The following is a 27,689-nucleotide window of genomic DNA, read 5'->3' on the forward strand; positions in this document are numbered from 1 at the left end:
TATCGTTGGACACAGAAACTATAGACTGGCCTTTAAATCTAAAAATGTAGAGCAACATATGCCCTTCTTAATAGGTGTACTGACAGAAATAGGCTAAAACGCAGGCTGAATTAGAGAACGTATGCTGTCTGAAAATACTGAAATTATTGCAGTGATTCAAGTGTCTGCATATGACACTTTTATTAAAGCTTGCAATAGTTAGCAGAATTATGAAAAGCACCTTGGCTAAGTTTAAACATGCCTACTATCCTCCTAAAGAACTGCACTCACTATTAGTTTGGTCTGAACGTACAATCAACACAATACAGTGATGACATGTCACTTACATGTAGTCGTTTTGACTCCTCAGCGTTGCTTTGACAAAGGAGGGAACGAAGTCACAGATCCATACAGTGGGGAACTTTAGTTTTCCATTTAAAACTGGATTAAACATTAATAATAAGAATTCCATTACGCTAAATGTGTTTATTACTGTAACTGTTACTAATGCAACTCAAATCCAGAACATTCGCTGAGTGCGGCGTCTTTTTGTCGTTGTTGGCTAAACCAGATGAAGTTGTTTCCCACACGTGTGTTTCATGTTTTTAAAGGAGGGACAAACTGGCTGTGCAGCTTTTCAGGCTGGAGAAACGTCCCCTATCAAACCCGTCAGAGATGAACAACCATTGGCTGTGAGTCATTTCTGGACTTGGTTGGAAAAGAATTCCAAAATGAAAGTCATGCCGTCATCGGAGTAGTTCCCTACTACTACATACTTCTTGAATGTTGCATGAATGCCATTTTAGACTTTTGAACAAGACGTGATAGACCTGAAAATAGTAACAATTTTGAAATATTAAGGATCATCAGAGCCGTTTGTAACCATCCTCAGGTGTTGAAGGCTGTTTAGTTCAAAGATATATATTTAACTCTGACCTAAAGTAGGTAAGAGACCAGTATGGCAATTCATCCAGCCATGTTTCTATCATCATTAAATAAAAGACTATAAGATGAATACTATTGTTTTAAAAAAAAATCTAAACTGCTTTGTTGAGGAAACCTAAAAAAGTCTCTCCAAAATGCCACGGCCGATGGTGTAACGTGGTCTCTGGCACTGTAGGAACTCGGTTTAGGAAGAAGAAACACATTTGTACTGACGGATGATGAAAAGTCTGACATTCGTGAGGCAGATTCACTCCTGCCATAGTTACAGAGCAGCAGAGTAAAAAGCTCCACTCTGTCATTTTACTGTACTATCACTCACCCGTGATAATTATTGTTCTCAGTGTAGTTTAGTCGCAGCGAGGTGATGTTCACCATCAATCAACTCACTTTCATTTGCAGGCAATTGAATCCATTTTCATTAAAGATGTCTGTTATTGCACTTTGATCATAGCTGATAAAAGCCTGTTGAAAATTAAAGCCATTAGTGTCTTAAGAGCAGGATCATTTGCTGTGTTTTAACCAGAATTAATTGTCCACTGTCTTTGCAAAATGTCTGTTAGAACAGTTTCTGCTCTGGGGAAGGTGTCTGTGAACAATGTCAGGCGGAGCCGAGGTGGAGAAAGAGCTAAATACCTGCTGTCAGCACAAAGATGGGTTGAAACGAGGACGGTTTCACTGCTGAATATTCATCAGTCCAACGACATATTTGGTCAAATTGCAATAAAAGCCTTTCAATACTTGAGGTGACTGCTGTTGTTATTTAGTGCCATATAAATAAAACTGAAGTGAACTGAAAAATCTGGGATGAGTGAGAAAAATCTATGATCTTGTCATTTTGTAAAATATTCTTCAAATATCATTAAACTGCTTAAAATCAAGGCTAAGCAGATTTACATTATGCTATGTGCAAAGTGTGTGTGACGGCATGCTGGAGGTGGTCCAGGAGGCAGGCAGAGGTTAGCGGCGTAAGACAGCCTCTCGGTGGATTTCTGTGTCAGTTTGATGAAAATAGGTCAGGTTTCCGAGCTCTGCATTTAGCATTCTGGTCATGTGATGGCTGACGCTGCACGTGATGACAGCTAGCCTCAGATGAACCCCGCACCCTTTCTGGCTCTCTGTTTTTCCCTCCTGGTTCCTGTCTAATCCAGACGCTCTCCCGTCTTTCTCTGTCTCTGCTGTGCCTGCTGTCGCTTCAAGCTCATGCAAAGAAATTCAGATCTGCTGGCCAAAGATTAAAAGCCTGCTCTTTCAAAGAAGCTGCACTCAAATCCACAGCAGACTCTGATACAATTTACCTGTTTAGGACGTAGTTTTGAGTATTTTTCCCTAGCTTTCAACAGAAAAAACTGCTTTGCAAAGTTTCATGAACTGAGCCATGGCTGCAATAACAGGGTCTGCAGAATGTTTTGACATCTTTATGTATGATCATCTCTCACTACTGCCATCTCAAAAGTGAAGCAAATGTAAAGCTAACAGCAAAATAAAAAGACACCTATAAGTTAGATCTGATAGATGTACACTTTGAAATAGTCGAAAAAGTTACTTAAAGGCCATTAAATTAATTTCTTGTTACCAGAGAAGAGCTGTACTCTAGCCTTTAGCCCAAAGCTAATACCAGCTTCTGAACATGCTTCTGTGTGTTGCTAACACTAGTTTTCTCTGCAAGCATCACAGCCATCTTTAAAGCTGAGAAAAACCACATGTGCAAACTTTTTTATTTAGTCTAGCTATCCGGTCTTTAAGTGATGACGTATGAATCCTGCTTCTGGGTCCAAACTACTGTGTGTTTATTAAGGCTGTTCTGTTTTTAACATGCTTTGTATCATGCTCTATTTATTCTGAACAAGCCCCTAAAAGCAGTCAGTGATCACTGTCGGCCTCTCTCAGTTTTTATTACCGCTGTTCATTTTAAAGCTCAGTTTTTAAACCTTACGATGTAACTCCAGCCCAGCCCATGCAGCAGTATATTAATGACTAACCTCATATTGTGGATGGATTATCTCAGTTGTTCTCCTGACTGAAGTTTGGTCCGTTTACAGCATCCTGCCATGCGATTGCATTTGTCTCTAACCATCAGGAACCCTCACGATAACTTTTATCGAGTGGAAAAAACGTTTCACAGCTTCACTGTGTTTATGTTATGCTAACATAGCTGTGTCGCTAGCAGTCACGTAGCACATCATTATATACCAGCTAGCCCAACTTCAGTAACCCTACAAACGTCACTGCTGTTTAGTTTTCTGTCTTCATTTATGTTGGAAGTGATAGCAGAGCTGTACGTTTGAATTATTTAGAAATCTCTCAGTCAGAACATGCTATATCATGCTTAGGTGGAAACCAGTGTTGCCAACTCCTCAGTAAGGAAAATCGCTATTGGCTGTCCTAAAAGTCGCTAGAAGTCGCTAAATGACGTCATCGCCTAATTTGCATAATTGGTCATGCTAATGTAATTGTAACCTATGTTGTTGGAGAGAGAAATAACATCATGGAAGAGAGATAAAGTCAGTAAAGAACGTCTTAAATGCATTTAGAATTTATTTAGAACTACAAATTAAATTTCTTTTAGCAATTATTGTTTTTTAATGTCCAACCCTACTCCTTTATCCGGGCCTGGACCGGCAAAAGTGACCCGAAATAGGCACTCTGGTGCAGTTACTTTGTGTGTGTGTGTTTATTAGTAGTTTTAAACCTTGTGGTCCACAAAACAACATAAGAGTAAAAGAAGAACTGACTGCGTTACAGTCAGTGCGGGAGCAGCGGCTTCGCTCCTGCGCGATTAATTTGCAGTTTGGACGCATAGGTGTGAACATCTCCTGCCCTGATAGCAGCTGGGGAGGACTATCCTCCGCCTGTGAGCGCTTTGGCACGGTTGAGGTGCCCACGGCAGCACCGCTGCTTATTGAGAGTAAGAGCGATACGCGCTTTCACGCCAAAAAGTCGCCATAAATAAGTCTCCAATAACACCAGAAAAAGTCGCCAGATTGGTCGCTAGTCGCTTTTTAGAAAAAAAGTCACTAATGGGGTCTGAAAACTCGCTAAATATAGCAACAAAGTCGCTAAGTTGGCAACACTGGTGGAAACTAGCGAGCTAACTTCCTGCTAACTTCTAACTCTGCTCTACTTTTGAGTAGAAGGTGGTCACCACAAGATGTAACGCTAAAGTTTAAGTTATGGGTCCAGCCGGCGAACGATAAAAGGACAAAATGCAAAACTGGTGATATGTAGGAGAGCAGGGGATTAAACAAGGTTTTCCTTTGCACTTAACAGCAGAGGATAAATAATTACTGGTTAGATAAGATGATGGGAAATACAAACATTTAGACTTGCGCTGTCAGAGTTAGCAACAGGGCGTCACCAGGATGCTAGGTGTGGGTTAACACATCCCCGAGGTGATAGTGTATTTGTTAGCACCCTCCTTTTTTTTCCTTTTTGATTAAGGATGTATCATAACTGATTCTCATTTTACATTGATGAGATCACACCAGCAGCTTTCATTTCCCATCTCTTTAGGATGCTGTTAATGGATAGCTAATGAGTCTGCTGAAATATGTCTGCACTAAACATCATACGTGGTTTTTTCAGGTGTCTTTAAAGCAGTCACTTTGTGGCAGGTTGTTTTATAGCATCACTGACGACTTTGTGCCGTGTTGTTAATTGGCTGTGGTGTTGAATAAGGTTACATTAAAATGAGAGCTTGATGATAATACATTTACTATACTGCTAAAAAAGCATCAAGCATCACTGCTTGCTTATTACATAGAATTAAATCTGTTTCAGGGAAGTTAAGGCTTCACACAACACAATGGGTTAGATTATTGAGATTATTGGGTCAAATTTTACAAAATGCTCACAATAGCTTGCAAGAAAACGTATCGTTATGGATTGATTAGCATCGTCTTAAATGCTGTCAATGTGCAGCTTCGCCCCGGAGATATTGACAGATGTGATGTCAGTTTAAGCTTTGAGTACTGGAGCTGATAGGCGGGCAGTTAGGGGATGGCGGCGTACTGATGCGGTTGCGTGACTGAGCAGTGCTCAGGTCTGTTTGTGTAATTCTTGCACGATGGATATTGAAGACATAACACTGAGGCCTTCCCTCCCTGCGCTCTCTCTTCTCCATTTTCCTTCACTTTCCCCTCTCTGTCTCTGCTAATGATCTGCTCCGCCTGTCGCTGCCTAGTTGACTGATGCCTACTGACAGCCCCACTCATGTGGAAATCTGCTCGCCTTGCTCCCCTTCTCACACACACACACACACACACACACACACACACACACACACACACACACACACACACACACACACACACACGCGCGCACACACACACACACACGCACGCACACACACACACACACACACACACACACACAAAACGAGAAATGAACTCCTGCACATCACAATGCTGCATATCTGCTGTGCATGTGTGACACACGTGCATATGCACGCCAACTTGAATAAGTGCTCACGGTGAGATCGATGGATCTACATTAACTAATCAAGCCCATGTGTTCAGTTACATGCCAGCAGATATACATGTAGAGCACATGACAACACACAGACCACAGAGCATGTGTATGTTATCCACACACATACTCAATGCTCATTGTGCAGCTGACTTGCCATCCACACATTTTCAAATGATCTTATCCTCTTATGGGACATCGCAGTGGATCATCTGCCTACACCCTATCCCAGCATCGTGTCCCGTCACACCAACCCTCTGCATGTATTCCTTCACCACATCCTCTGAGGTCTTCCTCTGTTCCTCCTGCCTGCCAGTCTCATATTCAACATGCTTTGTCCATTGTATCCTTTGTCCCTCCTCTGGAAATGTCCAGATCATCTCGACCTTGCAGACAGAGGTTAGCAGCGTAAGACAGGTTCAGCTCAGGTTCAGCTTTCCAAAAAGCCCAACCTGAGCTTTTCCTTTGATTTCTCATTCCATCCTCATGGATCCCACAGCAGTGGCGAGTAGACTTCATCACAGTAGATGTCTTTCTGAAAGTGCTGTGGTTGAACTTAAAGGATATAATTCACCCATTGTTGTCTTCTTCACTGCCTTGTGCCAACACAGAGCAGAGCAGCTACCTGAACTCTACTCTCACAGAGGTCCTATGTGTTATTGTAGGGTCGACCTTACAGTATAAAGCACCTTGAGGTTGCTGTTGTTGTGATTTGGCGCTGTATGAATAACAGATCTCATTACCATCTTGTAAAGTCTTCTTCTATCACATATTACCCCATTATTCCCCACCCACTCGCCATCACCTCTCTTGTGCACTTTCCATTGTTTTGCATGGTGACCCTACAGATTTTAACTCATGTACCTTCACTCTCTCTTCTCAGTTAAATTCAGTTTTAATAATGATAATAATAATAATAATAATAATAATAATTTATAATATTATTATTAAATAATATTATTAAATAATAATAATAATAATAATAACATTTAATAATATTATTATTAAATAATAATTTAGCCCCAAATCAGTCTCCTCAAGGTGCTGCAATAATTCAATAATACTTTTCGTGTCATGTTCACCTTTCCACCTGACCTCACTGACGATCTTCCCTCCTCTCTCCTGTGCGTACCTTTACCTCTCCAGACTTCCACCTGCTTTCTGTTCTTACTGCAGATCACAACGTTAACTGCAAACATCATGCTTCATGGAGACCACGTCGTCTGTCTACCTTTCCATCACCATAGCCAACCAGAGGCAGCTCAGAGCTGATCCTTGATGTAATGGCACCCCCGCCTTCAACTGATCTGTCACTCCTACTGTACACCTCACCACTGTCAGTTCAATTCAATTAAACTTTTATATTAAATATTTTGGATTTTAATTTATTTTTATCAGTTAAATTGTATTTTAAAGCTCCAAATCACAACAACAGTCACTTCAAGGCACTTTATATTGTATGGCAAAGACCCCACAATAATACAGAGAAACCCCAACAATGAGCTGAGGCCCTGTGAGCAAGCATTTGTCAACTGTGGGGAGAAAGAACTCCCTTTTAACAGGAAGGAACTGCCAGCAGAGTCAGGCTCAGCGAGGGGCGGCCATCTGCCACGACCAGTTAACTCTTGACTATCACACTTTTTCTTTTAACCTCTTCCTTTGAGCACTTCCTTGTATTTCCTCTTCCACGACCAGGTCTCCCTGTCTGCTTTCCTTCCCTCTGGAGGATACACCAAAAACATCTTGGCAGTTTCTACAGGTGTCCGTTCCCAGTCATCTAGTAACTCTTCCCTGCCACCTACAGCCTGTTTTCCCCTTTTCCTCCTCCTGATGTCTAAAAGTCAGACTACTATCTGACAGCTAGATGTACCACACCTAGATACATCCCCTGTCCCCACCTTTCAGTCTCCTCTTCCAGAACATACCTTCTGCCAAAGATGTAGTGAAACTATGTGCAACTTCCTCCACTCTTATATGTTACCCTATGTTCCTCCATCCTATGTATGCAGCACAGCCATTTTTCATCACCTGCACAATATTACTTGACATAGTAAGATTAGTAATTCCTTCAAGATTACACGTCCCAGTTTCTCCTCCTGTCTACACCTTGGAGAACAGCTTGACTCCACCCCTGATGCTCCTGGTCTTGCTTCCATTCCATCTCCCCCTCACACGATACATCTACCTCCCTTACTCACATCTCCACAAGCCTTCCTTCCTTCTCTCTTATTGCCTCGTCACTCTCCTCTTCCATTGTCTTTGGCCAATAGTAGCACAGTTTCCACTGGTAAAGGCGGCTGTTGTTAACCCTGACTGATCTCATATGTAAATCTCATTCTTTATCCTTTTCATGTTTGGCTTGACCAGAATGTTATGCCAGACAGCCTCTGTGATGCAGTCCTTCCCATTTACCCAGTCCTGGACTGGCACTGGTAGTACAGTGGGTTCTCGCCTCCCTTTGGCTGTTTTCATGTAGTTTTGATGTTTTTTATTTTGTATTTTGACGTGACTTGAATTCTACTGAAGCCATCTGCCATGACCGACTGACTGAATTATACTGAATAGAAAGCAGCACATTTCAGTGGAATTCCCACAGTAGTACACTTTTATCTCACCTGGGGACAAAAGATTATAAAATAATATAAATAATGTGATATAAGTAGAGATGGGAACACTTCTGTTATGTTAGAAACATGGTGAAGGTTTGACATGATAAGCCTTTCAGCAGCTGCGTTAGTCGTGGTTCAAGAGTTCATGTTTAGCACGAGAGGAGCTGTGCTTGTATTGGTGCTGAACTGGAGATTATGTATCGGAATTTCAGAAGCGGGACCACGCCTCCAAACACGCTCCTTCCGGCTGTCATCTACAGAGGTTCCCCCAGTTCTACAAGCTGTTCATTCTCATTTACGTGCCCCACCCTCCCTCCCTCCTTCTTCTTCTCCATTCTTCAACTTCTTCACTTCTATTTAGTACACGGGGATCTGCCAGGCCCGGGAGCCGTCGCCAGTCCCCTTCGAGGCCTTCCCCAAACTGCAGCTCAATTCATGTCAAAGCATTCACCTTTACCTACTAAAACGCTGTCAAACCAAAAATGAGGACGTGGGCCCAGCTACTGAAATAGTTCATGGATCAGAAAATGACTCTAGCTTCTCAGGTATGGAGGAGCAACCCCAGAGCCATATACAAGCTGCTCACCCCAGTCCTGCTCTCAGCAGCGGCTTCTTGTTGACCAAAACTACAGCAAGTCCTATACAAGCTCAGTCAGTAGGCCCAACACAAAGAGACAGACAACAACACACACTCACAGCCTGTGCACTGATTCAGCACAAACATGCAAACCTGATACAGAAAGGCTCCGGCTGAACAGCAGCTTTAAAACCTTCTGTTCAGACAGCAATATGAACAAGCTGGTTAATACTCAGAGTAAATGTGTAACTTTTCACTTTGTCAATTTTAATAATCGATTATAATTAATTTATCAATTAAATCAAAATCAGCTTTTTCCGACTTAATACTTAAAGAAAAACACGAGAGGTGAAGACGTCACAATGAGTGCTGATGGTACAGTTTTCATTTTCAGGATGTAGTATTATGTGAGCATTTATTTCAGTATTGCAGTATTTTGTCATGTACTGTCATGTGTGGATAATCAAACGTAACACACTATTTTTAAATGACACGTTTTAATGTTTAATGTGTGAATCATAATTATGGTTATCCTAGCACATAAATACTACTGCTAATAATAAAATGTAGATCAGTTCTGTCAGGCTGACAAAAAGGAGTTTGACGACAGCTGAAATGGATTTATTGGATTTATTTGACACACATGTTCATGTACAAAAACATGTAATACACAGCTCCTCATTGTGTTTGAAAAGTGAAACCTGATCTGTTTATACTGTGTTATAGTTGTAGTTGTTTACATTAACCAACAGTTGAACCAGTCTTTATGCTGCCTAATGTTAAATATGGAGAGCTCAGGTGTTATCAATCTGACAGACAAAGTGATTCAAATCTAAGGTGAATGACACTGAATTTACTGATAATGTAAAATAATCTTAGCACTAATATAACCTTCAGATCTGCTTTTACTCACATACAGAATCCTCTTCAAACTGTCCCACGTGAGTCTTACGTTCTCATTCCAGCCTCAGGTTTGAAACCTTCGTTATGACTTAAAACCCTGTTGCCTGGTGGATCCCAGCATTACATACATTATTATTCACATATTAACTAACCTGCGACGAGGCAAAAACACTTCAGTGGTGCTCACAAATAAATTGTTGCCACTTCACAGATTTTGCGACACCTCCAAAGTGAAGCTTGTGGAAGTAGCCTAGTTTCTCAGTAAGATAATAACTGAATATCTTTGTGTTCTTTCATCAGTGTGTGCTCCAGCACTGACTCCGTATTCTCCTGCTGCTCTTACTCCTAATTTCTAATTGGCTCTTACTAATAATAAACAGTCATGCATATGGAAATCTGTTCAGAATAGCTCATTTGAATCAGTTCAGTATAATTCACTCCCACAGACTACCAGTGTGGCATCGATCAGCTCTGCAGCCAGTCCAGTGTATACATCACTGACTGGTTCATATTTGATTTTTAATAATCTAAGCATGCTTGGCTCTCTACATCAGCGTCCTGCCGAGGGAGTTTCAGTAAGGTGAGGAATGAGGTCAGTGAGCAAACCTGCGATGCCGTGTAACACCCGTGGGCTCCCCCTGGACCCGGCATGCACACAGCCCACAGTCCCCCAGCTGATGGCTCAGCGTTGCCATTGCGCTCAGCCGGGGCGGGGGGTGGGGGTGGGGGGGTCACACAAGGCTCCGCTAGGCCTGCCAGCTCTGGCACAGATTAGAGAGGGAGACTCGGCCGGGTATTTCACCGCTTTACAGAATATCTGTGCGAGAAAGGAACATGAGGCAGTTTCTCAGGTAGAGCAGAGACTTCAGTGTTCTTTCACCATGTTGTGTTTTAGCAGAATCAGCCTCCTTCTTTTATAACCCATTTTAAAGTGTATACGTCTGTAGCTAATGGCATAAAACATATAAATCAGCAATAAGCCCTGAATACAGTTTTTAGTCCGGGAAAGATTTCTTTTCACTTTTAATATAGAGCTATTGAAAATGAAAATAGATTTTCAGACCGACTGAATGTAAGTGTGGGATACGTGCTGAGTATAGCTGATTCATTTTATGTGACTTTTGTTTTGTACATCACAGGAACAGGTTACGTTTTTAACTTTAAATAAATGTACCAGTTTGAACACGTGTACGGTGTCACAGTATTATTCTGTTGGAAAACAGCATAAACTTAGTAAACACTTAAACTAATTTTACTAAACATCAAAACGAATGTTACACCTGTACTATAACATGTAAATAAACACTCAAAATTATGTTAATAATTATGCTGTTAAAACCTGTTTAACCAAAGCCTGCACGCTGTTTTTACTGCTCTACAAAAGAGTTTTAAAGTAACAAAAATTTACCAAAAACCCAACATGAATATGTACAAAACACAGAACTGTTAAAGTAAGTAACGCCCAGATAATGCTTTTTAGTTTTTACTGATTTATAACAGATTAATAATCTAAGGAGCTTGGAAAGACCGAGATGACTGAGAACCTTCACAGAAATAACAGATTAATAACTTTTGGCTAAAATCATTTCTTTGTGTTACACCCAAAATGTTGCATTTTTATTAAACAGATCACACACAAACACACAAACACACAAACACTCTGGTTGGAAAAAAATCCAGTTCAACTCTTGAATCTATTTTCTTTTGTCCTTCAGACGTACATCCAACTGCAGCCATGAATAAAAGGAAGCCTGGCTACAAACAATCCACTCTGGTTTTGTTTGAATTAACAGGATGGTTTGAAACTTTGTTAGCTGTGGTGGGAGCGCTGAGAACAGCGAAGCCAAATATCAGAGAAAACACTTGGATGTGCAGCAGGAAAAACTTCAAGCCTCTAATGAAGTTTCTCGTCTGCACTTTGAAAGACTGAAAGCTCCGCTTTACTCCACCCCTCAGTTACCAACTTGACCCCCCTCCTCCCTTCACTCGCACACACACACATGTGCAGATACTCAAAGACACACAAAAAACACACATTGCAGCATCCCCATTAGCAATTCATGAGCGGCGTCTCATTAGACTTTAAGTTTTACCATAGGCCTCTGAAGTATATGGCTGGAGCAGTTATTAATATTTCATAGTCTCCCATGGAGGAACTAAAAACAAAGTCGACCCGCTTCCGCTACAAAGTGACTCGCGCGCCTCGTTTCTTCCTTTCTTTCCACTTCTCTTTCACCCCCTCTTTTCCCTGTTTGTTAGACCGTCTCTCTCTTCCCCTCTGCTTGCCGTTCGCTCCTCCGCCGTCGCTTTCTACCTTGCTCGCTTCCGATCCTTCTCTGCCACACAGACCTTAACTCAAACTGACTTAATTGGGCTGTCTTTGTTCTGGGAAATGTGGGCATACCTTCCCCTTCTCCCCAGCAGAGACAGAAAAGAGAAGTCGAAAGTGAAGAGGAGGTGGAGAACGACAGATGAAGGGAGGGGAAACGATGTAGGATAAACCTGGGTCGCTCTACAAATAACCCATGTGCCCTGCTCGGGGTGAGGGGGACTCGGGGGTCGGGAGGTGGGGTGGGGTGGGTAGGGGTGTGACAGAGATGTGTGTGTGTGTGTGTGTGTGTGTGTGTGTGTGTGTGTGTGTGTAGACAAAGATGGGGAGGGGAGTCTCAAGGGTTCACGGGTTGTCTGTCAGACTGGCAGACAGGAGTTCTGCCCCCGAAACTAACCCATGCATGAATAAGTCAATAAAACTGTGTGTGTGTGTGTGTGTGTGCGTGTGTGTGTGTGTGTGTGTGTGGGTATTGGTGAGAGTCAGTAAAGAGAGGGAAGAGAAGAGAATCAGATGAGGATGAGGGTGATGAGGCTTCTGGTTTCCCAGCATCTGTGACAAAGAGACAGACGCCACACTGACAATGAGAAACAGGCTCAGAGAGGCTCACACAGAGAGGAGCACGTTGCTGGGACAGTTACAGCATGTTTGTATGTTGTGTGGACGTTTGTGGGAATATTCTCTGTTACACATGTGTAAGGATTCTGCAGCGCTCTCAAACTGAGACCAGAAACCAACCACTTACATTTTTTAATGCTTCTTTTTCCAAGACAAAATAAATCAAATCAGTTGATTTTGCTCATAAAAAGCAGACAAAAGTACATTTATTTGTATTTATTTGCATTTGTATTTCCAAATGCGATTGTTGAACAAACCTCTTGTTAAGGTTTGCTCACAGTTAGTGTTCAGTCTCTACAGGTACAGCTATTTCTTTAGAAGCTGACTTTGTCCCCTTACTTTTTGTCAGATTACACATATATAGCTATAATTTGTTACATTTAAAAATGTAAACATGTCTCTTGGGCATTTTTGTTGTTGCAGGTAGTTTCATGGAGTCCATCCTGGTAGGTTTGGTGTAATCTTGATGACAAACAAACAGTGAACCTGTTCAGGTTCTGAAGCTTCACACAGAAACGTCTCTTCCCTGATTTAAACCAAACTAACATCCAGGACTGGTAGCAACACTCCAGCATGTGGAGAGTGTAAGGCTTTGAGTGTTAATATGTGGTGGCTCCTGCAGTTCTCGTTCCCCTGGCACACATGTATTCCTCAAAGTGACAAACCAGTCCTGCGCAATGAAAAGAATGATTTAATAAGAAAAAGAAAAGAGATGTGCTGGCGGGAGAAGGTGGAGGGGGAGAGAGAAACAGAGGATGGAAACAATTCACTGTCCTTGAAAACCAATAAGGCTAATTTGAATTTGAGACTGAGGACTTCTTCTCTCGTCTTTCACCTCGTACGACCTCCTCGTCGCCCTTTTCCTGCACTCCCCAATCAGTTTAATCTCTCTCTGCTCATCCCTCACAGATGCTCTCCCTCTCCCTTTCTCCTCCGTCGTTCGTTACAGCACACTCTCACTAAAGCAGATTTTTTCCATGATGGATGGGCTCTGTGGAAAAGCTCTGTCAGATCTTCATGCTGGGAGGCGGGCAGTTCACCTGGGGACATGTGTGACATTAAGAGGTGGAAGCTGAAGGAGGGGCTGCAAAGTGTCATTTTGTTGTCATTCTCAATGCTTAGATCAAGGTGTGTTTTAGCCACGCAGCGACCTGTTAGCCATGGGAACACTGCTGCATCCACATGGCCCCCCCAGGCTCTCCCTCCTTCTCTTTTCCCTCTGCATTAATGCAACGGTCTCTTTGGTTCTCCAACATGTGTGCAGCCTCACAGGCATCTTTGCAAGCTCTCTCACATCTTCACCGTAACCCCCTCCAGCCTTTCTCTTCACTCCATTCTGCCCTCACTTTTTCTTCCCCGTCTCTCTTTCTCTCTCTGTCTACGATGGTCAAGTCTCATGGGTAGAAGACAGTTGGCAGGATGCGAGCTTGCTACCATGGAAACAGGAACCCTCCCTCTCCCTCAGGTCTCCTTAGCAACTAGTAGCTTGGCATTGTAGTAATGAGCCGTCCCAGCATGCCATGCTTGCAGAGCGCGAGATGTGTGTGCGTTTGTGTGTGTGCGTGTTGGTGTGGCTTTGTGTTTGCAAGGGTGAGATTCACGCAGTCAGAGTGCTGTGATGTCAACTGATAAAGCAGAATGACAACTTTTGTAAAGTCTGACAATACGTTCATCGTCTTTCCCCGCGTCTCTTCAATTTCCTGCCACGAAGGAGAAATGGATAACCTTGATCTGGTTATTCTTTCAGTCAACACATGTCCCACATATTTTAGTGTGATTTTGCCCCCTTTAAAATTGAAATATTTCCACAGAGTGTGTCTGACAGGAGACGTGCTCACTGGAGAGTGTGACAGTGTGAACTGGAAAATGGTTATCTGGCAAAAAATGATCAAGTCTTATCTGGTGGGTTTGAATCTGAATTTAAAGGACTAATTGAATCAAATTCTACTGTCAGGTACTTATTATATATATTTATTTATTATTATTTATTATTATTATTATATAGAATTATGGAGTTATTACAATTCATGCAAATTTACTCACTAAGTAATCAGCATGTACATAGCTACATGATCATATTGGCTGTTTGCTGATGTGAAAAGAAACAGAATATTTCATATGTCAGTCATATAATAATGCTCCATGAACACATGCATGACTAAAATCTTTTCATTGTTTCATTCTTCTGTTCTCACTAACTGTTCGGTTAGCTTTAAGCTACTGGAAGGTTTAAAAAACAACAAACAAACTGCATTTTTAGGTCACCAGACAAGCATCATCGAAGCAACTAACCGCTAACTTATGGCGAAGGGGCGGGATTAAATAAGCGTTCCTTTTCGATATGTATCTGAATCAGAACAGGTGAAGCCAGATTGAAATGTTCTTTGCTAATTGAACCTTGTGTATTGTTTACATGATTGAAATAAATTAACAACCAAACAACAAGCATGTTGTACGTCACAGGACGCTGTATAATGCTTCATGTTAAATGTAACTATGGGCCATAATGAGTGCATGAGTTTCCCTGTGGCTGGGCTGGAGGAGAGTGTCAGAATAGCTCCACTGTTGTGTCCAGTCATTGATCCATCCTGTATTAAAGCATGAACATCGGCCTGTTTACTGATGATGCAGTGTAGCACTGCTGGGACTGAGATGAGTGTGTGATTTCAGGTGATTTGGTCTCGTAGATGAAAACTTTTAGAGCAGGTTCGGTGTCATCACTCTTACAAAGCTGTTATTTACTGTCTAATGCTCATTTATTTGTTGATCAGGTACACATGACATTTTTTCTTAGCTATTTTCTCTCTCACCTTGCCTGCTGATGTGGACAGGCCTTCTCATCTACAGAAAGCCCAGACTGCACATAAAGGATGGTTATAGATATAATGCCCGGGGCTTACGGGGTGAAGTTCATCTTCATGCACAGCCTCTGTGTTTGTTTGATTTAGTCCACCTACAGGACAGTCAGCAGAGTTTAAACTCTTACACCGTCTCGTACCAGAGTACTATATTTATTTGTTAGACTTGTTGTTTTATATAAAAAGATATCTTTATACGGCACAACTGCTTCTGGATGCACTAACACTGTTACCAGGACTCATACGTCATTGTCAGGTGTAATATAATAAAGCTAACATCAGCGCACATCTGACTGAATAGGAAGAAGTGCAACAAAATGGCAACTGGCCGTTATTGTGGAGCTGGTGATGTTGGTGAAGCAGGTAATGTTGTGTGATACTTTATTCAAGCAGCAGTTTGGGAGCAAAGCTTGTTGGGCTCTGAATATTCAATGACACCTTCGTTTTTTCAAAGAAATAATGAATATTCAGTATAAAGTATGTAATACTCATGGTCACGATTAAGTGGCTTTTCAGTGGCACTTTGGATTGAATCAAACTAACCTGTGATTGAACTATACGTCTCCAAAGCTCATCACCTCTTCCTCACGAGTTTGTTATTTAAGGCTACAATATTGTGTTTTTCACACTAGTTCTGGATGAAAGGCTGTGAAAGCGTGTGGCAGGGTCCTCCATCTTTGTTTCTTCAAGTCGATCTAGCCTTTTTTTCACGTTAGCCTGTATCAGCTTTTCACTGTGGATCAGTACACGTGCTGAGTGCTGAGAGGTGGTGCTCTCCTGAGACCTGATAGCAGGTGTGATCAGTCCTGTTTATCAGCTCCTCCTTTGGCTCTCGTAGGTGTCACGATGTTACACCTGGTGTGTGAAACTCTCAGGGGGGGAGGAGTCAGCTGTGGAGGTGATGTGCTCTTGTTACTATGATGTGGGGCATTTTCATTGTTTGTATCATTTTTTCCTCATTTTTGTCACAAGCAAAACTCCATGAAATCTGTAATGATAATGTAACTTTAGGATAATGAAACCAGAAAAGGATTCAATCATATGTATTTGAAGCTTTGCAAGTGATTCCCCCAAAATACAAACATTTAAAAAGTGATCAGTATAAAAATGTATACGCTGCAGAGGTGAGATAGCTTTCCTTATATGATATCTAAACTATCAAAATAAGAGCATTTTAGAGCAGAAAGATTACTCCTACAGTGCTTTATTTAAATGTAAGTAGCAGAACATGCTGGTTTTGCTCTCTGTGATGTAAGGACGGCCAACAGGAAGGAAGTGCCACTATGGCTCCATCAGTCTTTACAGAGCTGGCTCTGGCCCATGAACTGGGCATCTCTGGCACGCAGGGAGGATTTTCTGATCCCCTGCCCCGCTTTCAGATGCTCGTTAATCTGCCCGCTCTATTTTTATCTGCCCTCTCCTCTCGCCCCCGGGCTCTCTGCCTTCACTTGGCTCCTTATGTCCTTCTGCAGAGGGAGAGCCTCAGCAGGCCGGCAGCTCCAATTAGAGGCCTCTTCGCTGGGAATTGGGCTTGCTGTCCGCCCCCAGTCCCTCAGGCTCTTTTCTTGTCTACCTTTTCTCAGGTTAGTCCCTTCTCTCCCAGTGTACCCCACCCCCTACCAGACCGCTCTAGAGCTTGTGGAGCTCCACAGGGAGTGAGGGGGAGTGAAAGGCCTTCTGTCGCCCGAGGACTGGCTCTAGTCCCTCGGCTGCACTTTCAGAAGAAGCTAACTGGTGCACCTTTCAGGAGGCTGTCTCAGCACAACTGCAGGAGACACTAACTCTGATCCAATTGTCACAGCCACAACAGGAACATCTGAAACTGCTGCTAGCAGTGTAAACACTGTAATGCATCCTGAGCACAGAAAGAGGGATTCTTGTTTGATGGGCTGCTCACATCATGACCCAAAGAACATGCCAGATGAGACAGACGTGTATAAATGAAGCCAAAGCTTGCTTTGTTTCCAGCTCCTGTATTAAAACCTTTCTTAACTGTTGTTTGCACCAAAAATGTCATCTACGTTCAACGAGGTGGTTCTTTATGCTACACTTCAATGATCTCCTATGTGATGCCATGTTTCTCATGCACTAATCTGCATTCTAGCTCACTGCTCTGTGCTGCTTGTACACAACCACGCATTGTCTTAAACGTTAAAGTTACACTGGTTTCTCTGACCTATTATTTTCCTGCAGTCAAGAAAAGAGAGAGAATAATGGCATCTCTTTTCCCAGCTTAGCTCCCACCCAAACTCAGCTTGCTCACACCTTCTCCAACCCCATTAATCCCTCAGCCTCCCACTTCTTTATTTCCCTTCAAAGAGACAAGCACAGCCCGTGACATCAGTCACAGGAAGTGAATCTTTAGCGTTGACTAATTTCCATCGATTGCCTCCAGACAGGCTTAGCACACAAGACCCATTCCTACACAGAGCCTGGCTGCTCTCATTTAAGTCTCCCCGCCTGCAGAAAACGCTTCACAATGAACGCAGTCTGTGCTTTTATCTTCTTCCCCACTCCTGCTTATTATCAAATAAATGCGCAGCATAGAGAGATACCCATTGACAGGACCGTGCATAATGACTCCTGGCTGTGTGAAATGGATTAATAAATAATGGTTGAGCAAACGGCTTTGCCTAGTCCTGCTACTTTTCAACACGGCGCGTAGAACAATCCACTGCTGGACCACATCTAATGGGACACTGCATGAAATGTAAAATGCAACAGTCTGCTTGAATGCGCTGTGGAATGCATTATAAATTAGAGGTGGGCTTCTTAAAATGTGTGGACTATCAAATCCACTGCATGACGTTCTGTTGAATCCTCTTCAAGAGGCGTTCTGTCCTGCGAGGACGGCGAGGTAAAAGCATGCTAGAAAAACGTCCAGAAGCTGGACTCGTCTGTGTTCCCTCGTCTCGCCGCAGCTGAAGGTAAATCAGTTTCCTCTTTGCTGTCACGCGTATACCCACGGTTCACATCCTGCACACGGTCGAGCCTGCAAACAGCAAAGGCCTCCTTGTTTTTAACAAAGCATCCATCCCCTGTCACTGACACATTGCTTCATTAACACTCTTGGCTTTGGGAATATTGACAGCTTTTCAAAGTGGCAGAGAGTAAAAGTGCTCGCACTGCCTATGCTGCACCAACGGGGCTTAAAAGAGACCAACCTGAGGCTGCCACTGTACCCGTGTGCCAAAGTAATAAGTCTGTCTGAGACACGGGGTGAAAAGGTCTCAATCTCCTTAACGCTAGATTAAGGAGCAGCTTGATCAAGGCGTCTTAAGTGCTTCATTATGGAATCAGGATCAATAGCCACTAAGAAGAATTGAGCTAGGAGCTTCGGTAGGTAGAGCTGATTGAATAGAGGCTAATGACTTCTCAGAAGCCTTTTATAGCAGAGGAATGGCTCATACTGTATGTGCTGCCTGTGGTACTTGTGTTTGTTTAAATCACACACGGCTCACGTTTCAGTAGCACGCAAATAACCAGCACAGACTTTTATTAGCAGGGAGACGCTAACGTGGGCTCTGGAGAAAAACATGTTTTCTACCAGGAGCAGCGACAAATAGCACGGGGTCAATCCGGATGTATTTGGAAGACCCGCGAAAACCTGTGCTTGTTTTTCCCGACTCCCAATAACCGTCTGACCAATTATGTCTATCAATGGTGTGCCCACCCTCAGTCGCCATGATCCGACCAATCCCCACCCTGTCTCTGTGGTTTCAGGGTGAAACCCAGCTGAGGAGTGCCCAGAATTAACCAGGATTAGCCCTGGATTGTTAGGGATTACTCAGGCTGGAGAGGGATTAAGTATGATTGCCAGTTTAGAGTGGGGTGGGGTGGGGGCGCCTTGTGCAAGTCTGTGCCCACGCACGGCGAGGCGAACGAGTTGTGAAACACTGTACGTATGGTGGTGTTTACATGTGTGGCATCTAATGTTGTTGTTGATTCGGCCGAGCTCAATTTATAGCACCTTTCCAAAACGCAGCAGCGCTTCACAGAGAGGACAACCGAACAAAAGGACGACACAAGAGAGGAAAACGAGAAGAGGAAAAATAAAGAAATTACAGTAGATTGAAGATAATAATAACAATTGTAGCCAGATAATGAAATAACAGGCCCTGGGGAGCAGACATGTAAAAGGTTTCCCTCGCTCCAACTTATGAGCAAGACCGAGTGAGAAAAGAGACACAAATCGCCTGCGTGTCTTACAGATGTATTGCATCACTTTGCTTCTCATTTTGCTCTCTTCTGTTCTTCTGGCATCTTTTCCTGACTTTCTCGGACCATATTAACACTTTTTTATATTAAGTTTGATTTAAAACAATGAGAACAACATCAAATATATAAATATAAAATATAAATGTGCAAAAGCAAAGTGGAGAGTCTGTCCACATCACCAGCTTTTTTACTTTACAAATCAGAACTGTAAATTAGGGACAGCTTTGTCTCTGTCGCCTGTTCATCATCAAAAACAATGCAGTTTAATGAAGGAGTCAGCATCCATTTGAATGACAGTAATGCTAAAAGGCCTCATTTAATGTGCCACACTTGCAAACCACAAATGCTGGTGGGATGGCTTTTAATAACAGATCTAAAGCACGGACAGAGTTAAAGTGCAAAGAGATGTTTAAATATCTGGAAACCGTGTTTGTTCTTTGTGTGCTGCTACTTTCTGTTCCACAGAGCTAACATACAAGGCTTTTCTCTATATGCACGTATGGCTTCATTGATAGAAATATTAGAAAGGCAACAAGAGGGAAAAGAGCAGAATGGGTTGAGTCATTTGCGTTGCTACGCAACACAAACTGGATAATTTGCAATACATGTAATTAGTGTTAGCTAGCTCACCCAGAATGAAAAAGGACAAGGGGGTTGAAAATAATAATAATCAAGAAAATTAGCCATTGCTCTGTTATTGCTTTTCTGAAAGGGAGTATGTCGGCATGCAGCTGAAGAGGACGCATGCTTTCTGAGCTTTCAAAATGCTATTTGCAGGAAAAAAATGCAGGTGCATAGCAGACAAAACAGCAGCAGCATGACATGACCTACTGCAGTCTGAGAGCATCATCTGATCTATTGCACTAGACTTAAACAGACTGCAGGGATGACATCGTCTGCATGCTCACTGTGGAAGCCAAGCAGTAGCTACAGTTTGATTTGTTCAGAATGGGATGCACTGATCAGCCTGCTTAAACAGTTGTATAATGTCCTCTGTAGGTCAGCTTTTGATGAATGATGCTACTGTTGCATTATGGGAAATGTACTGTTAAAGTCTGGTTTGCACTGTGAAGCAAAGGTAGGCCATATCAGTTTCTTCTGCTTCAGTTCTGTCTGTTGTTTATAATCGTTCCCTCTTAAATACAACAGTCACAGAAATCGTAGGCGAGACTTTTCAAAACATTAATGGACAAAACAAGTCTGATCCAAAGTCACTGACTAACATATCTCTGTCCTCTGATTTGTAGCACATGTTCCCCTCATGTTAATGTTTTCATGCTGTGTATGTGAAGTTTGAACTAAGATTTTTTCAGATTCTATTTGAGATCTTTTCTGTAATTTAATCTCACAGAGAGAAATATGAAGTACTTGTTTGGAACCGTAGGCCGGTGTGTTTTTAAGGGGAAAACAACAGGAAATCTGTGTACGCGCAGATTTGTGTGTCTATGGACCATTAGCTAACAACTGGACTGACTATTCCCTGACTCAGTGAAAGAAGTGCCAGGGTCAGACTCACTCAGTATTTAGGTATAATATACAGCTGTGAAGTTGGATACAGTGCAGTGCATTCCCTGTAGAGGAGCAGGGTGGATATGAGGACAGATTCAGTTATTGTTCTCTCTGCAGCAGTCCATCTCCGTCAGCATTAGCAGAAAGGCAGAGACATAGAGCAAAGGGAGCGGGCTCCTCCACGTCAGATCAGTCTTATTGGCAGCTTAATATAAACACAGCTATGGCCTACATAAGCCTGGGAATCTATTTTTACTTGTTTTTTATTCTAGGCAAAGGCTACACTTGAGGATTTCACTCCAGCTATATAGATGTGATTACCATTATAACCTGCAGACTGTCCAAAGTCCCAGTGTAGTGTGGTCAAAGACATTTCCTGACATTAAACACATTGGACAGCTAGTCCCACAGAGACAGAAGCCTTTGGTGTCAAGTAGTTTCAGTACTTTTTTTGCTAAAGGAGAGGTGTTAAAGTCTCTTGGACCCAAAATGCTTGTTGGGTTTGTCTCTGTATGTATTATCGTAGGGTCTACCTTACAATATAAAGGGCTTTGAGGAGATTTGGTGCTGTATAGATAAAGTGAAATTAAATTGACACCATGCTAAAAACATATCTCAAATTGTTCTGATTTGTGGGATGAGACCACCTTTTTATGATGATAGTTTCTGTTAAACTTTATAAAGATTAAAGGGAAATTCACCTTTACCTGCAAAATGCTGCTGAGAAAAGTCCTTCAGTTATTTAGCTCACACTGATTTAAACATATATACCAATAAATAAATCAGTGCTGCACGTTTCAACAGCGTAACAAACTGCAGACTCCAGAGTGATCATACGGCTGAATTATCACCATTAGACCACCGCTGCACATTAGGGGAAATAATTTACAGGACGGCCGCTGTGTACAACTAATAAAATGATGATTGAATATAAAAAAAATGAGTTTTGTTTCAATAGATCAACATGATACTTTATTATCTATTATCCTGTGTGCAATTATTGATGAACTGAACATACACACTTCTTTATTTGAGGTTTCATTTGATGAATTACACAAAAAAGTCTCCTCAAGTCTAAACTTGAAAATGCAGGCAGCGTGGTGCAGAGGAAGAAGCTGAAGTAAGTTTAAATAATTGTTAATTTCAGGATTTAACTCTTTGTGCTGTTATTGTTTCAAAATAGCTGACAATCAGGAATCATTATATGTAAGCAGCCACATGAACATACACATTATAAAAGCAGGGACGGGAACAGCAGTCTGCTGTTGTGGCATAATTGTTGCTCTTGTAGGTGTACAGAAGCCCCTCCCCCACCGCACACACACACACACACACACACACACACACACACACACACACGCTAATCACAGCTTGGTACAGGTAGTGAGGCTTTGGGACTACTGGTGATTGAGCCTCCCTGGTGGATTGGAGCAGGAATCTGACAGACTCAGATAAAAGGCTGTTTGGAGTTGCCTGCAGCATCAAACAGCATCAGCCTCCTCCCCCCACTTCTCCTCCTTACCATCACCTCCCCTCTCTTCACTACGCCTCTTTTGGTTTACTCTGTTGCCATGGCTACGCTCAGCCGGAGCCGTCATGTTGCGGAGGAACCTGTCAGGGTGCCGCTCTCAGATCACCTGATGCGGGTCGCCTCCACTGGTGGCCTCTTTCACATGGTGTCATCGTTCAATTTGGCTTTGATTAAGTCTGCTCTCCATAGCGAGCTGCAGCGCAGGAGTGCAGTCGCTCTATTTCTTTGGTAAATGTTGAGCTTGTGCAATTTTGTTGACCTGGTATTTTGGAGAGAACACTTTGAAACAGCAGGAAAAAACCATAAATACAGCTCTCGTAGCCAATTTCCACATCTGTGAAGAGAGTCTAGTCAAGGCAGCGTGATGTGAGTGGAGGATAGGTAAACATTACCTGTTAGGAGTCACGCCGTGGGGATGGGTGGGCTCTTCTGCATGAATGAAAACAGTAGTAGGTGGGATACAAGACTGATCCCAAACTCACATAAACCTGAATTCTTCCTGTGAGAAACCCATTACCTGCCATTCTGGATGCTGTGCTTTTCATAATGTGCTGTCCAATTTGCAGCCAGTTAACTCTGTGTGTGTGTGTGTGTGAGTGAGTGTGTGAGGGGCTATACATATGCTGAATCTATAGACAGCACTGAAATATTTAGCCTTAGGTTTGTTTCTGGTTGATATTTGCTTTTACATGCGAATATATGCATGTATGAATAAATGAGTGAGTGAATGATAGAGGAGAAATGGTAGCCCAAGTTTTGCGAGATGATGGGAGGACAGATAGAGAGAGAATAAGAGAGAGAGAGAAAATGAGCAATGTCGGGATCTAGAGAGGCTGGGACACAGATAGGGAGATGAATGGGGCTGAGAGCAGGAAAATTGGACAGGGGACGGGGAGTGAATGAAGATAGAGAATGGCTCGAGATATCAGGAGACAGAGATTGTGAGCTATGTGCAGGTAATAAACAAGGCAGAAATAGATAGATATCTCCAGAGAGGAAAAAGAAAAGTGTGTGATTGCGGGCATTGGGGTAGATGTTTGGAGGAATTGTTGCTCCCAAAAGACCAAAAAACCAAAGGGAAGAAAGAGAGGGCAGAATGGCGAGGAAAACTGGAAAGAGTGTGAATAATGACACAAGCCGGAAAGATTTGGATGAACATGCTGTACTTAGTCTAACTTGGCCAGCTGAGATGATGTGTATCCCTGCTAAGCTCTCCTTTAGGCAGGCTTAGATCTCATCAACTCACTCCAGGTTGGCACCAGTTTCAAATGCTGCTGCAGAGCTCTGGATTAACTATACAGCCGTCACTCAGACACTTAAACAGGGGTCTGGAGAGGCTTATTGCACCCCCCCCCCCCCCCCCCCACCCCCACAGCGCTCCACACCCACCCACAGTCACTACATCCGTCTCCATTTCAAAGCGACTTGCAGAAGGACTTCATTATAAAGCTATCTGCCGTGGTCACCTACGGTCGTGCTAATTGTGCCATGATTTTTAAAAGAGGTCAGATGAGCAGGTCCCTCCCGTCCTCCCACTTACTTCCACTGTAACTTATTCCAGGCCTCTGTAGTAGTGTTTCTTTTTTTATTCTGGTGCTCTTCCACAGCTTCTCGTGCCAAATCCCCCTCCTCCCCCCTCTTCTTCTCTGGCTGGATCTTAGGCTTTCATATTTGGAGGCCCTGCAATCGATATGGGCTGTCTGTGATTGGGTTGCCTTGTGTGATTCATTTCTGTAACCTTGGTGATGGTTTGATGTAGAGGCTGCACCCATGTCCATATTATGACTCACTGAGCGCGTGTGGAGAGGAGAGGCAGGTCAAGGGAGATATTGATTGGCCCTTCACTTTCCCTGCCCTCTTTGCTCACCCCTCCATCTGCTTTTTCTTTATCCATCTTTTTTCTCACTTGCAGTGCTGCCTCGATAGTTTAGCCATAATTTGAAATGACTTTGTTTTCTCAAGAAATGATTATTTAACCCTAAATGTTCCCTCGGGTGTTAACATTTTTCAATTTTCTTCTCTCTCTGTCTCTTCCTTTCTCCTATTTTTCTTTCTTGTTGCAGAATTCTATCAGGCACAATCTGTCGCTGCACAGTCGCTTCATCCGGGTGCAAAATGAAGGGACGGGGAAGAGTTCCTGGTGGATGCTCAACCCAGAAGGCGGGAAGATGGGAAAGGGACCGAGGCGACGTGCATCTATAGACAATGGCACCCGCTACCTGAAGACGAAGGGTCGCATCAGCCGGAAGAGAGCAGGGGCCATGGGGCTCCAACGAGGACAAGGTCAGGGAGCTGGGCCAGCGATGCAAGGCTCGCCAGAGCACGGCAGTCCAGCGGCGAAAGGAGGTGTGGGCATAGGTGGAGAGGAGTATGATACTTGGACAGACCTCCATTCCCGCACGTCATCTTCTGGCTCCACGTTGAGCGGCTGCCTATCTCCAATCCTAGCTGAGGCTGAGGCTGATGAACCAGAGGAGGGTGGGCTTTCCAGTTCAGCTTCCCCAAGAATATACCCAAGCCCCACTAGCACGCGTTCCCCAGCCTTGGGCACTGGAGGCCACTGTCCCACAGTGGAGTTGCCTCAGCTGACTGACCTGACTGGGGCTATCAGTCTAGATGAGAGTGGCTATCCCCAGCCACCACAAATTAAATGCAATGGTTATCCCTATGTGCCTGGACCCAAGGCAGAGGGCTCCTACTGTGCGCCAATGTACGGACAGCCTTCTATGGGCATGCTGCGCCACCACACTCCCATGGAGACCATCCAGGAGAACAAGCCAGTCAGCTTCCAGCGCCCAGTGAGGGGCTATTCAGAGAACAATGCCCTGCAGAGTTTACTCACTGGAGGTCCTCGATATTGCAACAAAGACACAGTCCTGAGCCAAGGACGGGAACCACACACATTAATGACACAGGGAACCAATGGCATTCACAGCCAGCACAACCACAATCAGAATCGCAGCCACAATCAGAACCACAGCCAAGAGCATGCTCGCAATGCAAGTCTACACAATGACCATGACCAGAACACAACTCACCATCAGAACCACAATCAGGGTCACAAACACCAAGCCTGCCTCGACTACGCACACAGTCACAAGCCCCATCCGGCTCACGACTACGGTTCGAGTCATGATCACAATCACAGTAAAGTAAACCCTAGCCATGATCACAACCCTCACTCCACGCAGAGTCACATGCACAACCACAATCCCCACAACCCTCATAACCCTATGCATAGCGGGCCTCACCATCAGGCTCTTTCCCCGAGAGTGAGCACTGACATCCTGCAGCCCTACAGTCTCAAGACCTCTAACCACTATGGACCCCGTCCCCACCTCCCAACATCCCCTTCTCTGCCCCCGAACCCTGCCGGCGTCATGGATGTTCCCCAGGACCCCTGCCGCCTGGCATCCGCACCTCACCCTCGTCATCAGCCTTACCCTGGAGCTCACCATCAGGGTATGACTGACTCCTGGCATGGGTTCTACCCCAACAATCACCAGTCAGGGAATGCTGGTTACCAACCTCAAAACTCCCAGAGTAGAATGGCTGCTGACTTGGAGATGGAGAATGTCCCTAATAGTCTAGACTGTGATGTGGACTCTATCCTGCTCAATGATTTTATGGATACAGAAAACATGGACTTCAACTTTGACGGTTCTCTGTCCCAGGGAGTGGGGATGGGGATGGGCATGAGTCTAGGGGCTTTTGCATGCCCCCCACCTTCACACAGCAACCAGAGCTGGGTGCCAGGGTGAACTTACGCCCAGGGATACATACAGACTCGTGACCAGAAAGCTCATTCCCTGGGCTGGGCTGCTGTTTGGCTGTAGCCTTGGACTGACTGACTGACTGTGATTCTGTATCATCATTTTGTTTTCTGGGGACTCCCCACACTCCGATGTTGTGCTCTTTCTCTTACTTAAAAGCCTTCTGTCTCCATATCGAACCTGCCCCCAGTTAGCACAGTGCTAAAGCAACCCCCCACGCCTTTCATTTTTTAAAATATATTTTTATTCTCTATTCCCAAGCTCATTTTGCCTGTCCCTAAGCTTCCAAGCACTTTATATCCATCTTTTCATACAACTGCAGTAACACAGAGACCAGGCAAAGTCATGTTGTGTGTTGGCTTAACTTTAATGTATGCAATCCACTTTACAGTATTAAAGGAGGCGTTGTTCTTGACTTGAGAACATGATCAAACAGCTGCATAAATGTCTTCAGTGTGGAGGTGCTCTCAAATTGGGGGTTAAAAGTCAAGGGAAGGCTTTGAAGTTTAAAGAAAACGGTTTTTAGAAGAAGAGGGAATTTGCAGGTATAGAAAAGGTGAACTCCAGGGTGATTGCGACTCGTCTTCTCCAGGTGGACAACGGTGTTTCGTTTCAGGCTCGACACAGGAGGACAGGCGTCCATTAGGCAACGCTCAGCACTGAAATGCAAGGTCCCTTCTTTAATCTCCAAAGTAATGCCAGAGTGATGCATCACTATTGCAAATCTAATGCGCCACTCTGTAGTTTTTCAACCTCCCCCTCTCTCTTCAACTCTGGACACATTGGCTTAATGTGTTTTGGCAAAAGTGATGATTAAACTCACTCTGCACTAAATGGGGAGGGATTGAAATGGGTGATTTTTGAGGGCGGGGGTGGGGTGGCATTGAGGGGGGATGATAGGAGAGAAGAAATGCAAATATTCCCTCTGTGTCTCTTCTTCTCCATTTAGTGGATTTATGTAGCTTTCCCCATAATGAAATAAGCAATGATCACGGCCTGCTGTGCATCCTGAGGGGCTCTCTGATTGGCCTGTGCCTCATCGCCTCGGCGTGGCACCTTCACCGACTGACCCGAGAATAGCTTAGCGAGCAAGTGTGGTCAGGCCAGCATGTTGATGGAGCTGCTGTCCTCAGACCCCAGGTAACCTTGTGTAATTCACTAACACCCAGGTTCAAGCCCACTATGTGCTTTTACTCCTGTGAATTGCTCACTGATGAACACCGTCAGCAGATTACTATTTGGTGCTATCTCTTCTTCCCAGGCTCCCTCCTATCGCGCCGCCCCATCCCGAGGTTACTCGGAGGGTAAACAAGAGTAATTAACCGCCAAACAAGATGGATGATTTATGCAAGTGTGTGTATTCGCTCATTGGCACA

General features: G+C 43.6%; 1 protein-coding gene across 1 annotated transcript in view; it reads left to right on the forward strand.

Moving 5' to 3' along the window:
• foxo6b (forkhead box O6 b) overlaps positions 1-27,165 on the forward strand; it is a 38,381-nt gene extending 11,216 nt beyond the window's left edge. Inside the window, exon 2 of the mRNA XM_065471491.1 lies at positions 24,604-27,165. Coding sequence (XP_065327563.1) covers positions 24,604-26,301 — 1,698 coding nt within the window. The 3' untranslated portion in view covers positions 26,302-27,165. The remainder of the gene's footprint in view (positions 1-24,603) is intronic.
• The last annotated feature ends 524 nt before the right edge of the window (positions 27,166-27,689 follow it).

This window comes from Pelmatolapia mariae, linkage group LG22, assembly GCF_036321145.2.
Source record: "Pelmatolapia mariae isolate MD_Pm_ZW linkage group LG22, Pm_UMD_F_2, whole genome shotgun sequence".
In the NCBI taxonomy this organism is placed as follows: Eukaryota; Metazoa; Chordata; class Actinopteri; order Cichliformes; family Cichlidae; genus Pelmatolapia; species Pelmatolapia mariae.